This window comes from Ornithorhynchus anatinus, chromosome 1 (assembly GCF_004115215.2).
Source record: "Ornithorhynchus anatinus isolate Pmale09 chromosome 1, mOrnAna1.pri.v4, whole genome shotgun sequence".
Classification (NCBI taxonomy): Eukaryota; Metazoa; Chordata; class Mammalia; order Monotremata; family Ornithorhynchidae; genus Ornithorhynchus; species Ornithorhynchus anatinus.
Window position 1 is genome coordinate 113,870,528 of NC_041728.1, and position 17,768 is coordinate 113,888,295.

General features: G+C 42.0%; 1 protein-coding gene across 1 annotated transcript in view; it reads left to right on the forward strand.

Moving 5' to 3' along the window:
• The window catches only part of GMPS (guanine monophosphate synthase), a 60,529-nt gene that overhangs the window by 22,204 nt on the left and 20,557 nt on the right, over window positions 1–17,768 (forward strand). Inside the window, 8 exon segments of the mRNA XM_029057803.2 lie at window positions 2,244–2,341; window positions 10,454–10,557; window positions 11,458–11,493; window positions 11,496–11,650; window positions 11,935–12,046; window positions 12,049–12,093; window positions 12,602–12,750; window positions 16,352–16,525. Of these exon segments, the coding sequence (XP_028913636.1) occupies window positions 2,244–2,341; window positions 10,454–10,557; window positions 11,458–11,493; window positions 11,496–11,650; window positions 11,935–12,046; window positions 12,049–12,093; window positions 12,602–12,750; window positions 16,352–16,525 (873 nt within the window).

The following is a 17,768-nucleotide window of genomic DNA, read 5'->3' on the forward strand; positions in this document are numbered from 1 at the left end:
CTTGAAACAGAAATTCAGAAGGAACATTTAAAAATGCTGCAGAGTATCTTTAAGACAATATTAAACATCTGAGAGCTTGTTTTTCTGTCAATCAAATTGAACTGGCTTTAGAATGGAGTTATGTAGGAAGTTGATTCTTTTTTTGATAGCTATTTCATCTCTTACCATTTAATCCTTTGAGAACAATGACCTCCTTTTTAAAAGGCACTGTGCAGCTTCATTAAGTCAAGAATGAAATTTGATGCCAGGATTATTTGTAAAAATATGTTAGTTAATACATTTTACTTATTTTTCTTGCCTTGTGAATTTGAGGCCATTTGTAGCTGCCTATTTACTGACTTAAATGTTAAGTCAGAACTATAGAGGGAAATTGGTTTTGCAGTGTTTTTTCCCCCATGGCATCAGGTCTTCTAGAGGCAGAAATAAAGCCCATCTGTATGTTTCCTTTAAGTGGGCCAGTGGACTTGCATAATTTGACAATCTATGGGATTTGATTGATTATGAATTCGATTGACTAAGAATCAGCATGGCATAGTGGATAGAGCGTGGGCCTGGGAGTCAGAAGGTCATAGGTTCTAATCCCAGCTCCACCATTTGTCTGCTGTGTGACTTTGGGCAAGTCACTTCACTTCTCTTAGCCTCAGTTACCTCATCTGTAAAATGGGGATTGAGATTGTGAGCCCCAAGTGGGACAGGGACCGTGTCCAACCCGATTTGCTTTTATCTACCCCAGTGCTTAGTACAGTGCCTGACACATTGCTTCACACATAGTAAGGGCTTTACAAATGCCATCATTATTATTCAGTCAGTCATATTTATTGAGCGCTTACTGTGTGCAGAGTACTGTACTAAGCGCTTGGAAAGTACAACTTGGCAACATATAGAGACAATCCCTGCCCAACAACGGGCTCACAGTCTAGAAGACACATAGGAAGCACTTAATAAATGCCATAATTATTTATTGAGCAATAACTGCGTGTAGAGCACCGTACTAAGCTCTTGGAAGAGTACAGTACAGTGGAGTTGGTGGACATGTCCCTCTGCTAGACTATAAAACTTGTTGTGGGCAGGGAATGTGTCTGTTGTATTGTTATATTACACTCCCCCAAGCACTTAGTACAGTGTTCTGCACACAATCAGCACTCAGTAAATGCGATTGACCACAAAGAGCTTGCAGTGTAGCACAGATGCGCAATACTCTGCACTCAGTAGGCTAAAGTATTTCATATAATAAACTAAATGTTTTAAACCGATATTTTAAAACCCGGGATCCATTCTGATGAGGCATCAGTGCTTCTCATCCAGATTTCACCAAAACACATTTTTTCTTTCCCATCATCTATTTCTTAACTATGATACTTGTTAACTGTTTACTATGTGCTGAGCACTGCACTAAGTGTTTGGGAGGGTACAGTACAGCCTTGTTGGTAGACCGTTCCCTGCCCACAAGAAACTTAGTCTAGAGGAGGTGAAGGGGAAGGACAGACTTTAATATCAAATATTGCATCAAAACAAATTAGTACATGATGATGATGATAATGGTATTTAAGCACTTACTATGTGCCAAGCACTATTTTAGGCATGACATGGCCAGCGCCTCCAGAAAATCAGCCAGTCCCTCTGCTCCTATCACCTTGTAGTTTGTCATTTAGGCCAATGTGTTGTTGGGTCAACTCCATATCATTGAGAGATGGGAGATCTGGGGTTAAAATGAATCTTGAATCTGCAACGGACTAACCAGTCAGTTTCCCCATCGAAAATGAGGATCAAACGACAATATAGCCATCACTTCCTGTTTGGAGGGTTTCTGAGGCGAAGGTGCCGTGGAGGAGAAATTTTGCCATATAATTTGAGATTATTATTAGACATTACCTCTATCTTGCAGTATGCATAGTAACAGGAGGATAGGCGGAGTCCTGATATAGTTTTGGCAAATGCAGAAGCAGCATGTTTTGATTGATGCTCCCTCCAGGGGTCAAGTTCAAGGCCTACCCTCATGTTGCCAAGGCACTTCTTCTGGCTGCTGTCCCCGTTTCAGCAGCTTTTGTTCAGGTCCAGGGGCTCAGGGATGTGGTTGGGAGTCAGTCTGCAAGACCAAAGGCTACTCGAACCAACCCCGTCTCCCCCGTCTCCTGCCAGATCCACTCTGAATTTGTGTCTGAAGATACCGACTACCTGTGCCCTGCCTGGCTGAGGACTTTCACTTTCTGTAATGTAATTATGATTTGTTTCTGCTTTGACAGATGATGAATAAGGTGTTTGGAGGAACTGTGCACAAAAAAAATGTTAGAGAAGATGGAGTTTTCAACATCAATCTGGATAACACATGTTCATTGTTCAGGTATTCAGGCATGTTTGTTTAAGTAAACAGACAGAGGCTGCGAGCACTGACATGATGATAGTGTTCGGATCGTTTTAGTGCCTGTATTGGAACTGACGTTCATAGGTCATGCGGCATTTGTTGAGGTTACATATTGTGTGTTGCAATTCCTCCCCCTCCTCCCCCCCCCCCCCCGCCCGCCCCTCCCCACCTCCCTGGCTCGTACCAACCAGGCACCTTCCTGGACTGGTAGAGCCTCAGTGACTCGTAGTAGTCAAAATTGCACCTCTGATCAGCAAGGTTACTGTGAAAAGTTTTTTACTTAGTTTTATCACCATGCACTCACGCCACTCCACCAACAGTCCGATACCAGTCTGCTGGTCAAGGGAGCCTGTTCTGCCAGTGCTGCTTCTTTGTGCTTCCAAGTGCTGTTGCCTTCTGCTACTTTTGAGTGCTGCTCTCCTGCTGCTTCTCTGTGCTGCTTCTGCTCCAGAAAAATAAGTAAATGTATTAATTAACATATTTTTACAAATAATCGTGGTGCTTCCCTCCGCTTCTCTGCATATGCCTCTGTATATGCTTTCTGTGGGCTTCTTGCGTCCCTTCTGTGTGGTTCCTCCGCCTTTTATCTGTCTTGGGGGTCGCAGCTGGGGCTTTTCGTTGCAGTCATTGATTGGTCCAGGCCTGTTTCCAGGTAGAGCAGGGAAAGAAAGCCCCGCCTCCCTCCATGCCCCATCCCCACAGGCCGGTAATCACCTGTCTCAGAGCCCATCAGCACCTTTGCCAGTCTCTTTGTTCTTGTTCACAGGATCACAAACAGTCACTAATAAAACAGCTTGTTTTGGGCTCACCACAGTAGGCTGCTACAGCCCCCTTTCCTCTCACTATTCATTTATCTTCAGTCTTGTTCTGGATGTGCTTCTTTAATATTGTTCGATTCAGAGAAGCAGCATGGCCTACTGGAAAGAACATGGACATGAGAGTCAGAGGAGCTTGACCCCTGCCTGCTGGGTGACCTCGAGCAGCTCATTTAACTTCTCAGTGCCTCGGTTTTGTCATCTGTAAAATAGGGATTGATACCTGTTTTTCCTCCTGTTTAGACTGTGAGCCCCAAGTGGGCAGGGGCTGTGGCCTACCCTATTTACTTGTGTCCACCCCCAGTGCTTAGTACAGTGCCTGGCACATAATAAGCACTTAACAAATACCACAGTTTTTATTGTTATTATTATCCAGCATCTACCTCAGTGCTCAGTACAGTGCCTGGCACGTAGCAAATGCTTATAAATACCACAGTCGTTGTTGTTATTGTTAATATTATTACCTCAAATCATTTATAAATATGTCTCATTTTCCCTCCCTCTTCAAGCCCCCTATATTTACAATACTAAACTAATACTGGGGCAGCCTGCCTAGTCCTTGAAAAGGATGCTTCTGTCTTGTCGAACCATCTGTTTCATTATTAATTGATGCTACATAATAAGTATTGTGTCTCTTCTCCTTCTTCCCGTCTGGCGGTGATCTGTTTAATAACTTCCTGAAATAATTTATCATTGACAGAGTTCAGGTTTCCCATTTCCTAGAAAGAAGGATTTTTCAGGGTTCATTATACTCGGAGGATAAACAGTGATTTTTTTTCTAGCAGAGAAACCAGGCTTCAGATTTACGTTACTGTAATATTTTATTTAATTTAGTTTTCCTCGGGGTAAACCCATTGTGGTGGCCTGGAGGGAAAACTGCTTAATTATATTTTTTTCTGGATTAGTTTTTTCCTCCTCCTGTTGTTTTACGTATGTTGCTGCAGAATAGAGAATGGAAAGACACCTATTTGTTGATGTCATTTGTTTTCTTCATTATTCACTTATTGAGTTTCATTTACAAGATCCATGTTATCCTCATTTTAATTTTGTAGACTTCTTCAAAGTGACTCCAGTTGTTTCAGTCTATCAGTGGTATCTACTCAGTGGTTACTCTCTGCAGAGGCACTAAAGTGAGCATGTGGGAGAGTACAGTAGAGTTAGTAGACACGATTACTTCTCTTCAGAGATCATACAATGCAGCAGATCGTACAATCCATACAATCTAGGAACAGAGACTAGAAATAAATTACGAGAGGAAGAAGCAACAGAATTGAAAGATGTGTACATAATCACTCTGGAGCAGGGTTGGGAATGTGTAGGTCCCTAGGTGACACACAGGTGTTGAAATGGCAGATGTGGGAGGGGGTGAGCAAGGTGGGTGGTAGAGTTATCAGGAAAGGTGAAAGATTAATCAGGAAATCTCTGCTTCTGACTCTCCTGAAAATGAAGTAGAGATTGTAAGGTTAATGCCTCGCTCGTGGCTAGAACATTATTGGGTAAAGGAGAGAAAATTAATATGCCTTCAAAGATTTTTCAATTTCAAAAAGCTGCTTTAAAGGTTAAGTAAGCCCCAAGATCACTTAATGGCAATTGGGCCAACTTGCATATTTGGAATCTGGAAAAGCATTGACTGTAATGGAGAAAGGTTTTTGATTTATGCCTACCTCTGACTGAAAGAGAAAGAGAACATTAACGTGGACATTGTAGGTTGTGACGTGGGCATTATTATCTAATGTATATACAAGATAACCAGTCCTTGAGAGAACTACCATTCCTTTCTTGGTCTCGGTTAATATTAATAACAGTGGCAATTGCTAAGCGCTTACTATGTGATGAGCACTGTTCTAAGTGGTGGGGAGGATACGAATCATCAAGTTGTCCCATGTGGGGCTCACAGTCTTAATCCCCATTTACAGTTGAGGGAAACTGAAGCAAGGAGAAGTTAAGTGACTTGCCCAAGTTATACAGCTGACAAGCGGCGGAGTTGGGATTTGAACCCATGACCTCGGAGTCCCCAGCCCTTGCTCTTTCTACTGAGCCACACTGCTTCCTCTGCAGCTTCTCTAATATTAGGCACAGGTGGCTTCCAAGGTAATCTAGAAGAGAAAGAAAGCAGAAACTTTAAATATGTACCAGACTTTTAGACCCCCCAATGTGAGGTGGGTAATACTATGTGAATTTTAGTACTAAATGAATAGTACCCGGTGGCAAAGTAATAGTTGTTAAAAGTTTCTACCTTTTAAATGCTTTGAAAGTCTGAGAAGCAATTTTGGTGTAGTGGATAGAGTACCAGCTTAGGAGGCAGAAGGTCATGGGTTCTAATCCTAGCTCTTCTACTTGTCTGTTGGGTCACCTTGGGCAAGTCACTTTACTTCTCTGTGCCTCAGTTACCTCATCTGAGATTGTGAACCCCAGGTGGGACAAAGACCGTGTCCCACCTGATTTGCTTGCATATAACCCAGCACTTAGTTCAGGGCCAGGCAAAAGTAAGTGCTTAAAGCATATCATAATTATTATTTTTAGCTAGTCCATTCAGGGAAATAATCTTTCCCTATATTTTTTTAAAGCAACTTTATCCTGCTCCTTAGTTTTCAGAGTGGTGGCAATTGTATAAATAGTTCTAAATCGCTCTGAAATGAGAGAAGAGGCGCAGTGTCGCCTAGTGGGTAGAAGCACAGGCCTGGGAATCAGAAGGCCCTGGGTTCTACTCTTTGGTTTTGCCCCTGTCTGCTGTGTGATCTGAGCAAGTCACTTCACTTCTCTGTGCCTCAGTTACCTCACCTATAAAATGGGGACCAAGACTGTGAACCCCTTGTGGGACAAGAACTGTGTCTGACCTGATTAACTTGTATCCACCCTAGGGCTTAGTATGGTGCCTGGCACATAGTAAGGAACTTTACAATACTATTAAAAATACTACCATCTACTTCAGCATGGAAAAGTTCTGGGTAGCTAATTAATCCATAATGTTACATCACACACAACACACAAAATCACTCTTTCTCTCCTCACATGCACCTCTTCACATGCACATAATTGCACTTCAAATGTGGGTAAAAATTGTGCATGAGCAAGATCAGCATGGCTTAGAGGAAAGAGCACGGGCATAAGAGCCAGAGATCGTGGGTTCTAATCCTGGCTCTGCCACTTATCAGCTGTGTGACTTTGGGCAAGTCACTAAACTTCACTGTGCCTCAGTTACCTCATCTGTAGAATGGGGATTAAGTCTGAGCCCCACATGGAACAACCTGATTACCTTGTATCTACCCCAGCACTTAGAACAGTGCTTGGCACATAGTAATTTCTCAACAAATACCATTACTATTCTTATTAAGATCCAGGCTTGTGGACCAATCTGCCCCAGTCTGAAACCCCACTGGGCCTATAGGAACCAACTGCCACACACTCTGGGTATGGAGGCGGAAAAGAGAGGTGACAGGGTGGAGAACGGGCCCAGTGAAGGATTGTTACCTCTTCCTCTGCTCCTGCTCCACCTTTAGCTCCTTGGAGACAGTAGTGTTGATTTCTGGGCTTATCTTTCTGCTGGTCTGTAGCGGTCTGGGTACACCAGGCATAAAGCAGGCAGTTCGGTCCTGCGTCGCTCCCTGTGTCTGCTGGCACTACGGGTATCTCGGGTTGCCCAGCAACAGCTGCCGAGGCCTGGATGCTTGGAGTGTGGTTAGCAGCGGCCTGCCTCTGCCCCTAGAATCACACTAGCTGAGGAACCTGCTCTCAAATGCCTCCTCAGTCATAAAGGGTGGCGAGGCAGCGCTATCTCTTTCCCCTTTATTTTCATTCCACTTCTTCTTGCCCACTTTCCTGCCCTTGTGTCTCAGTTCGGGTAGGGTGAAGGTGGTTGGGCTCCGGCTCTAACATGGCGTCCCCCTCTCCTTTTAAAGAAGCAGGTAAAAGAAGGAGCTCTAAGAATAGCACTTTCATGGTGCCGAATAGCCAGGATTGCCATGGCTCCTAGTGGGACGGCTCTTTATTTAGTGGCAGCCAAGAGCCATGTGGTGGAAAGAAAATTCCAAAGTCAGGTTTGACCTCTGTGGCAGCAGGAGTCATTTAGCCTCTCCCTGCAAGAAACCCATTTTGAACAGGTTTTGAAGTCTGAGAGACACAGAGCTGCTGGGTCAGTAAAGAGCCTGAAGAAGGATCTAAGCAGTGGGTGAGGAGGAGGGTAGCTGGAGTAGGCTGCAGTGGCAGAAATGTTTCTGGTCATCTCCAAGAGGCCTTGCCTGACTAGACCCTCATTTTCCTTATTCACCTCCCTTTCTATGTTACCTGTGCTTTTGGATCTGTACCCGTTAAGCGTTTGATATTTATCCCAGCCTCACAGCACTTGTGTATTATCCTTATACTCTCCTGTTTCTACCATTTGTAATCTTTAATATCCATCTCCCCTTCTAGATGTAAACTTTTCGTGGGCAGGGATTGAGTCTACCAACTCTGTATACTTATTGTACTTTCACAAGGACATAATATAGTATTCTGCATACCATATGCACTCAAATACCATCGAGTGACTGATTGCTTAAACAGCAATTCAACCAAGATCTGTTGTTTTAGGGATTTGTAAATAGTACCGTCTCTTCCTTCTGATACAATAATGTTTACTGCACTTAACTTATAAAGCCACTGTTTACAAGCTGGCTGGACTCTCCTTGATGGCCTACAGCCAATTGGTTGAGTCCTTCCTGTGTGCAGAGCACCATACAAAGTGCTTGAGAGTAACAGTACAACAGAGTTGGTTGACACGTTCTCTGTCCACAATCTGCTTTCTGACCCCTTCCCAGAAACAGCTCTCTCTAAGGTCATTAATGACCTCCTTCTTGCCAAATCCTTGCTGTGGTCTCTACTCCATCCTAATCCTCCTTCAACTTCTAGCTGTCTTTGGTACTGTGGATCACCCCCTACTGGAAACATTATGTAATTTTGGCGTCACTGACGCTGTCCTCTCCTACTTCTCCTATCTGATGATTCATTTTCAATCTCTTTCACAGGCTCCTCCCCTGCCTCCCATCCTCTAAGTCTTGGGGTCCCTCAGGGCTCCTTCTATTCTCCATCTTCACCCACTCCCTTTGGAAACTCATCAAACAGAAATCATCAGCTCTGAAGCACTCACTTTGCCCCCTCTTACCTCACCTCTCTACTCTCCTACTACAACCCAGCCCGCACACTTTGCTCCTCTAATGCCAACCTGCTTACTGTACCTCGATCTCGATGATCTGGCCCCCGACCTCTTGCCCACATCCTGCTTCTGACTTGGGATTTTCAAATCCAACAATTACTCTTCCCATCTTCAAAGTATTATTGAAGGCTCATCTCCTCCAAGAGGCCTTCTCCGACTGACCTGTCATTTCTTCTTTACCTTCTGCGTTGCCCTGACTCGTTTCTGTCATTTATCTTCCTCCTGGCCCCACAGAACTTATGTACATAGCTGTAATTTATTTATTTATTTATATTAATGTCTGTGTCCCCCTCTAGACTTTAAGCTCATTGCAGGTAGGGAATATGTCTGTTGTTGTGTTGTACTCTCCCAATCACTTAGTACAGTGCTCTTCACACAGTGAGTGCACAATAAATATTATTGATTTGCTCCGACAGCTTCAACTACCATCTCTACTTGGCTAATGTATCAATCAGTGATATTTATTGAATGCTTACTGTGTCCAGAGCTCTATTTTAAGTGCTTGGGAAAAATGCATTGATATAGAGATGGTAGACATGGTCCTTGCTCACAAGGATCACAGATGATTGTCCAGTCTAGTCTTTCTCCTCTGCAGTCTCCCATTTCCTCTTGCCTTCAGGATATCTGTACTGGTTGTCCCTCAGACACCTCAAACTTAACTTGTCCAAAAGCCCTGACCTTTCCATGACTTTCCCATCACTGTAGACAACACTAAGCAGCGTGGCTCAGTGGAAAGAGCATGGGCTTGAGAGTCAGAGGTCATGGATTCTAATCCCGACTCTGCCGCTTGTCAGCTGTGTGATTGTGGGCAAGTCACTTAATTTCTCTGTGCCTCAGTTACCTCCTCTTTAAAATTGGGATTAAGACTGTGAGCCCCACGTGGGACAACCTGATTGCTTTGTATCCACACCAGTGCTTAAATCAGTGCTTCACTTAACAAATGCCATCATTACCTCTGTCATCCTGCCAGTCCCACAAGCCCATAACCTTGGCATTGTCCTCGACCCATCTCTGTCAGTCAACCCACATATTCATTCTGTCACCAAATCCTGCCTGTTCTACCTTCGGAACATCTCTGAATCTGCCCTTTCCTCTCCATATGAATGTGCTGTACTGATCCAAGCATTTAGCCTCTCTCACCTTGATTATTGCATCAACTTCCTTTCTGACCTCCCTGCCTCCTCTCTCTCCCCATCCCCCACCCCATACTTTACTCTGCTGCCCAGGTCATTTTTCTTAGAAAAAAAAAAATTCAGTTCATATTACACAGCTCGTCAAGAACTTCCAGTGGTTGCCCATCCACTTCTGCATCAAACAAACTCTGCATCATCAGCTATAAGGCACTCAAATCAGCTCTCTCTCTCACATACCTTACCTCACTGATTTCCTACTACAACTCAGCCCACATTCATTCATTCATTCAATCGTATTTATTGAGTGCTTACTGTGTGCAAAGCACTGTACTAAGCACTTGGAAAGTACAATTCGGCAACGTACTTTGATCTAATGCCAGTCTTCTTACATTATCCCAATTTTGTCTACCTTGCCACCTATCTCATGTCCACATCTTCCCTCTGACAAAGAACTTCTCCCTACCTGCTTCATATGTGACAGATCACCACGCTCTCCATGTTCAAAGCCCTATTAAAATTGCATCTTCTTCAAGAGGCTTTCCTCGACTAAGCCTTTATTTCCCCTACTTGCTACTCATCTGTATTATTTGATCCGTTTCCTGTAAGCACTTAATATTCAATTCATCCTCAGCCCCACAGTACTTACATACATATCCCTACACCTTGCCATTTTCCCTCTGTGTAATTTATTTCCATGTGTATCTCCCCTTTTAGATAGTATCTAGACAGGTATCATGCCTATGAACTCCATTGTCTTGCAGTCACCCAAGCATTTAGTACAGTGCTGTGCACACAGTAAGCACTCAATGCCAATGCTTGATTGGTAGATTCAGCTTGTATTTTCAGAGTTAACATACAAGTATAAAAATTGTGCTTGAAACTAATATTCATGATTTTCTCATTTCACCTTTGGTTTTAACTTGTTTTGTGTTTTATTTTGTTTTTCCTTCAGAGGCCTTCAGAAAGAAGAGATTGTGTTGCTTACACATGGAGACAGTGTAGACAAGGTGGCCGATGGATTCAAGGTGGTGGCCCAGTCTGGGAATATTATAGCCGGTGAGTATTTTAGAAACTCCTGCCGGTGTTCCTGTCAGGAATGTTTATATTTTTAATGAGACACTGAGTGATTCTCAAAATCACACATTTTCTATGTTCTTATTTGCAGAGTCTTTGCAGGCAGGCTTGTAAGCTCTTTGAGAGCAGGGATCATGTATACTGTCAGATTCCATCATACTCTCTCAAGAATATAGTATAATGCTCTACACACAATAGGTGCTCAATAAATGCCACTGGTTGAGTTTTGCCAAAGTGTGATAATCCTACATGGTTTTCGTTATTTTAAGTTGAATATGCTTTAATCATTTAATTAAAATGAATGATAACATTTTGATAAATTCTAATCATTTAAAATCAAGAAACTGACCATAGACAAAGGACATTGGATTGTAGAGAATTAAACAACTGGAATCCAGATCATGAAGTCATTAACTAGTCACAAGGCTGTTTAAATAATAGTAATAATGTTGGTATTTGTTAAGCGCTTACTATGTGCAGAGCACTGTTCTTAGCCCTGGGGTAGACACAAGGAATCAGGTTGTCCACGTGGGACTCACAGTCTTCATCCCATTTTCAGATGAGGTAACTGAGGATCAGAGAAGTTAAGTGACTTGCCCACAGTCACACAGCTGACAAGTGGCAGAACGGGATTCGAACCCATGATCTCTGACTCCAGAGCCCGTGCTCTTTCCACTGAGCCACGAATCTTTGTCAGATCTTTCCACTTCTCTCTGAAGGGAAGATGCAGTTACATGACAATAGAGAGGGGAAGTGTTTAACAACATCTGTTAGCTCACCTTAGTTTTCTTATTCCTGGGAAAGAAAGATCAGAAAAGAATGCAAATGAGTCTTTTCAAAAGAACAAGCACTTTTTACATGGTGATTCTTATTTTCGTGAAGGAATAGCAAACGAATCCAAAAAACTCTACGGAGCACAGTTCACCCTGAAGTTGGTCTAACCAAAAATGGGAAAGTGATCCTGAAGAATTTTCTCTATGATATCGCTGGGTGCAGCGGGACCTTCACAGTGCAGAACAGAGAGCTCGAGTGTATTCGAGAGATCAAAGAGCGAGCCGGCACTTCTAAAGTTTTGGTAACTAACTTCAAATTCCCGTTTGTGAACTGATGCGTTTTCATCAGGCTAGATGCTTTTTGTAATGATGAACAATTATGGGACTTTAGGCCCATATAGAAGATGAGCTTCAATTCATCTTAGGGAATTTTAGAGCTTTAGTACGCGTTAACATTTTGGCCTTTTAAACTGAAATGCTTTTACCTAGCAGCTTCTAAGGTTTACAATAGACTATTGGTGATCCTTGCGTGCGAACTTCCACCCTAAATCCCCTTTTCGCCTCCTCCCCTCCCTTTAACGTTTAGGTTTTGCTCAGTGGTGGAGTTGACTCGACAGTCTGTACTGCTCTGAACCGGGCTCTGAACCAAGATCAAGTCATTGCGGTGCATATCGACAATGGCTTCATGAGAAAGAGGGAAAGTCTGTGGAAGAGGCACTCAAAAAGCTAGGAATTCGCGTCAAAGGTACTGATGGAAATCTATGTTCACATGTGAGGAACAGACACTTTTTTAAATTACTGGAAAAATGGAAGGTCAGAGTTCATTTTAGAGGGGAGGAAAGTTTTGTCCAGAATTAGGTAAGATCCTGACATAAGAATAATTAGAGTGGCAAATTGACTATCAACTATAGTTTATAGCTATATATTTTGTAGTTATAGTTATAAACTGTAACTAGACTGCAAGCTCCCCTCGAGGCTGGAAGCTCCTGGAAGGCAGGAAATGTGTCTGCTGCAGTAGCGGACTCTCCAAATGCTTAGTGTAGAGTTCTGCATAAAGTAAGCGCTCAGTAAACCATTGGTTGACTATAAATCATTTGAGAAAAGGGACAGATTTAATCGCTTCAATGAATTGCTCTCAGAAATGGAGAGGACAATCTGGGGGTGTTTTTTTAGACTGCCCTCTGTTATCTAGTTACTGCAGCCCATAGAAATCCATGAAAGAACATTATCCTCAAACGTGTGTTGTTTTGCAGTGGTAAACGCAGCCCATTCTTTCTACAATGGCACAACAACCCTGCCCATCTCAGACGAAGACAGAACTCCGAAAAGGATTAGCAAGACTTTGAACATGACCACAAGCCCTGAGGAAAAAAGAAAAATCATTGGAGACACCTTCGTGAAGGTACATGCGTTGATTCCTCCTAGAGCTCCAAACCTTCTGTTATTCAAAAATTACATGGTCAGCTGTTGTTGCAGTGGGAAATAAGGAGTTAAGGCATAGATGGCTCAAAAACAACTGAAATGGTGCACGGTGGTTTCTGCCACCCTGGATGAAATTCAAGTAGGTTGTGGAAAACACCAAAATTATATCAAGTAGACTGCCCTGCTTGACACTTTCTCGGGTACTTTGTGGTTAATTAGCAGTGAAGAGGTAAACAGTTTTAACCAGTTCAGTGTCATCTTAAACTCAGTGCTTTCAGTGAACTGGGGGAGGAGAGTGGTCTTAGGAAAGAGCACAGGTCTGGAAGCCAGAGGACCTGGGTTCTAATCCTGGCTTTGAAACTTGTCTACAGTGTGACCTTGTGCAAATCTTTTAAGTTTTCTGAGCCCCAGTTTCCTTACCTGTAAAATGCAGATTAAATACCCATTCTGCTTCTCCCTAAGATTGTGAGGCCATATGGGCAGGGACTCTCTGACCTGAATATCTTGTATCTACCCCAGCACTTAGTTCAGTGCTTGACACTTATTATATTATTATTCCATTTCACAGTATCACGATTTTTTTAAACATCCCAGTTGACCCCATATGCAAGAGCTGATGCACTACAAATAGCATTAGCTGATCCTTTGATTTTGTAATTCTACCTGACTCAAGCTAGGAAGAATTTCCCAGCACAGAAACACATTGCAGTACTGCTGATTTTAGAGTCACAATTTAGAATATTTTATTCTTTCAATTTCTTGCCACATTGTGCTCTAAAACATTATTTTCTGGCAGAAATGCCTGAACTAGTTAGCTGCAAACCTAGTAATTCATTCAGTCATATTTATTGAGTGCTTACTGTGTGCAGAGCACTATATTCAGCACTTGATAATGCTGCATTAGCACTGATGCCTTTCAATGTGATTTTTAATTCTAAATTTGATTATTTTTTGAAACATCTTTCAAAATAATCTTAGTTCTCCGACTAATTTGCCTTTTTCTTTCTCTATAATAATAATTTTGGTATTTTTAAGTGCTTACTATGTGCCAGGCGCTGTACTAAGTGCTGGGGTGGATACAAGCAGTAGTCAAAGTTATAATTTGGTACTTTTTTGCTAGTTTCTGAACCAAAGTAGAAACACTGGGCTTTTTGGTTTTGTTTTTCATTATTTAGTGGTGGATATATATGGGTTCATCGATGTTAGTACTGTATATTGCTGTGTCTGTATATTGCTGTGTATTGATTTTAACACTTCAGTACTTTTATCCTAAAGCTTTTAATCTCATACATGAGTATAGGGAGGGAAAAGAAAATTCAAGTTTTCCTCCCTCCCACATTTTGTGGCGTATTTTTGAGCAGAGATAAAGTTGACATATCTTTCCCTAGAGACAGTTTGAACCAGTCACACTAGAAATGGTTTTACAGAGTTGCCTTATTTGTATCTGTAGCACAGCTCTGCAAAGAGTATTCATAAATTCCTCATTAATCAATGTTTACTTTCCTATCATCATTCATTTGCCCTGATTTAGGGGTTTGGAATCCTGCAGTAATTTATTTCAGGAAAAATAGGTTGTAGAATTTCTATTTGCCACTAATAATACTGCTATTGTGAATTAGTTTCCTATCCAATGTGAGGAAAAGTAATAAGCAAAATAAGCTTTTATAGTATAAGAGAAATGTTATCAGTACCGTACGTGCCAATTTTTCTTTTGGAGAGCTGAGGAGGAAAGGGAGCAGAGCTTTTTGATGGAATGGGAACCAAGAAGGGGCAGGCTTCAAAGAGCCAACAGTCCATAGAGCCACCATTTTGGTTATTTTTATAACAACAATAGTAATAGTTCATAGTGTTTAATGCAGTATATAATTATTGTATATAATATGTTGTATGCTAATGTACTGTGTACATTATATATTGTATACAATTATATAATATTATTGCCTTTATTAAACACAATGTGTACTGTACTAAGCACTGGGGTAGTTACAAGATAATCAGGGTGAACACAGTCCCGTCCCACATGGGGCTCACAGTCTAAATAGAAGTGAGTAGGATTTAATCATCATTTTACAGATGAGGAAATGGGCACAGATAAGGGAGTAGGATTTAATCCACATTTAGCAGATGAGGAAATAGGCCCAGATAAGTTAAATGACTTACCCAAGGTCACATAGAATCTGTAGAGAAATGATCTCTGTGGGTAAGGGCAAGTTGGTGTCTCCTAAAGGTGGCTGTAGATGAGGCTGAGAGAAGCGAGGCAACTTGCCCCAGATGCAGTGAAATAATGGAACATGTGAGATTTGCAGTCAGATCTTTTGACTCTCAGGTCTGTCCATATTTTTTCATACTTTGATCTCCAACATGAACCTTGTAAGATAAGTGTTGTTTATCATGCAGTTTCCAAGTGGCTCTTAATAGAGTCAAATATTCGCAGTTCCCAAGTCTAGCTGGTCTGTGTGCAGGTTCAGGAAGCCCTTTCCCTTTCTTTCTCTCCCTGCTCCCCATTTCCCCCTTTTCAATGATGGTAGCTGGAGCTACCTACCACTGAGGCTGTACAGTGATTTCAAGCTCATTGTGGGCAGGGAATATGTGTGTTAATTGTTATAGTGTACTCTCTCAAGTGCTTAGTACAGTGCTCTGCAGACAGTAAGCATTTAATAAATACCATTGACTTGACTGGCATGCCCAACTCCTGAGAATCCTACTGTGCGTGGCTATTCATTCAGTTATTCGCATTTATTGAGTGCTTACAGTGTGCATAGCACTGTATTAAGCGCTTGGAAAGTACAATTAGGCAACAAATAGAGACAATCCCTACCCAACAACAGGCTCACAGCATATGTGAAACAACCTTGCCAATTCCACTTCTGGCCTAGGCCTCCACCCAGGTGCCCAAGGCAAAGGTTGTGATTGGAGCTGGTTGGTTGGGTTGGGTCGCGATCAAGTGTTTAGTATAGCACACTGAACCCACCCAGTGGCGCTCAGTAAACACCATTATTACTACTACTTGTAAGAGCTCCAAAAAACAGCCTTTTAGGGGGTTGACACAGGTTATAGAACCTATCTTTATTACCTTCTCCCATGGCAATTTAGAGAGGTCATCTCTCCCTTAGATTTTCACCTAGGCTTAACACGAAGGGTGCAGCGGAGTGCTCTGCACAGAGGAAGAGCTCAAAGTCCGTTGATTGGTTGGGTACTTGATTCTCCTCTGAATTAGCTGTGTGCATTTACGTCAGAAAGGATACTTGGAGTGACTCAGCTGAAGGATTGAAACTTCAGATTTCAATTGCAAGCCGGTGGCATCCTGGAATATTTGAAAACACCTGGAGAAATAATCGTGGGAAAGTCATTCAGGCTAAGCATTGTCGCTATTTGTTCTGCCTGGTCTTCTGTAGAAATTCAGTGTCTGCACCTTTGCAGATCCTTTCGGTTTCATTGCTAATGCGTGCAGAGCAGGTTGAAGGTGAAAAACACTATCTTTGATTCCTTTGGTGTGGAAGTGCTTTCCGATCCACAGGGCAAGGCTGCTCTGGCAGAAAAAATAACATTTATCCGTTCAAATGGATTGTTCCCCTCTATAGATTGCCAATGAAGTAATTGGAGAAATGAACCTGAAACCCGAGGAAGTCTTCCTTGCTCAAGGAACTCTGAGACCAGATCTAATTGAAAGTGCTTCCCTGGTTGCAAGTGGCAAGGCCGAGGTCATCAAAACTCATCACAATGACACAGAGCTCATCAGAAAGTTGAGAGAAGAGGTAAATGGTTGGTAACCTTTGGGCACCTGGGCCTTTCAGTTGTGAACCTTGAAGTGGGAAAAGTTTGACAGTCACAGATGCCGTTCACAATTTTCAAACTCAGTTATTAGCCAAAATACTTAAGCTTCGGATATGCGGTACTGCGATAAACATGCAGTTTTATGGTGTAGCAAAAGGAAAAATTCCCACTCCCCGTTTTGCAGGGATGTATTTCAAAATAGACATTGTTTCACACTAGTCTGAAAGTTTAAAGTTTGACATTTGAAACTTTGCACACTTTGGGTATAAAAGTTCTAGAGGGCCATTTTAGATTGTGAGAACAGGGACTTTGTCCATCTGGTTTATCTTTTCTGTCTACTCTAGTACTTAACACAGTGCTTGACACCTATTAACACTTAAAACTATTATCATCATCATTGTTATCTATAGAATAAACTGCTGTTGTGTGTGTTTTGAGTATGCTTTTTATGCTTAGGTTAAAAAAATAGAATAATAGGGTGAAAGAGACAGCCAGAGATTATTTAATCCAACCCCTTGCCTCCAGGCGGGTGTACAAGCCCTTTTTATTTTACAAACTCTGGGATGGGAGCTTCCAACTCCTTCATTTGCCATTCTCTGGTTTATCCCTCCTACAGTTAAGAAGGTATTCTTTATGCCAATATATGTAACTGCATTTCAATTCATGTCTTCTCTTGTATGGTCCTTTGTAGAGGTAGAGGTCAGCTGGTCAGTGTCCTTATTAAAACAGTTTATATTCTTGGAGCAGCCAAGCCACTCCTTTGCTTTGAAGACCCCTAATTTGGTTCAACTCTCATATTAGCACTTATTTTTTATATATTTTAATCTTAATTTTGTTTTGCTTCTCCACAGACCTCTTGGAAATGAAGTAGCCAAACCCAGACAGTTTCTTAAAGATCTGGCCATTGCAATGGCCAGAGGGAAGCTAGTGCAGGTGTCCATTTGGAGTATGTCCAATGTAGAGTGTTTCTAATTGCCTCAATTTGACAGGCAGCTCAGTTTTGGAAGAGGATAAATTCCTAGTTTTTGCAATTCATTATCTTGTTTACATGCTCTCGTACCTTATTCTTCTTTTAATAATGGTACTTGTTTGTCAACCCAGTCCATCAGTATGTTTTCAATGCCAGAAAAGGCCTTTGTAACATAAATGATAACATTAATGTAAATAATAACATTTTAGAACCTAAGATCCAAAAAACCTATGTGTACATATCCATGAATTGTC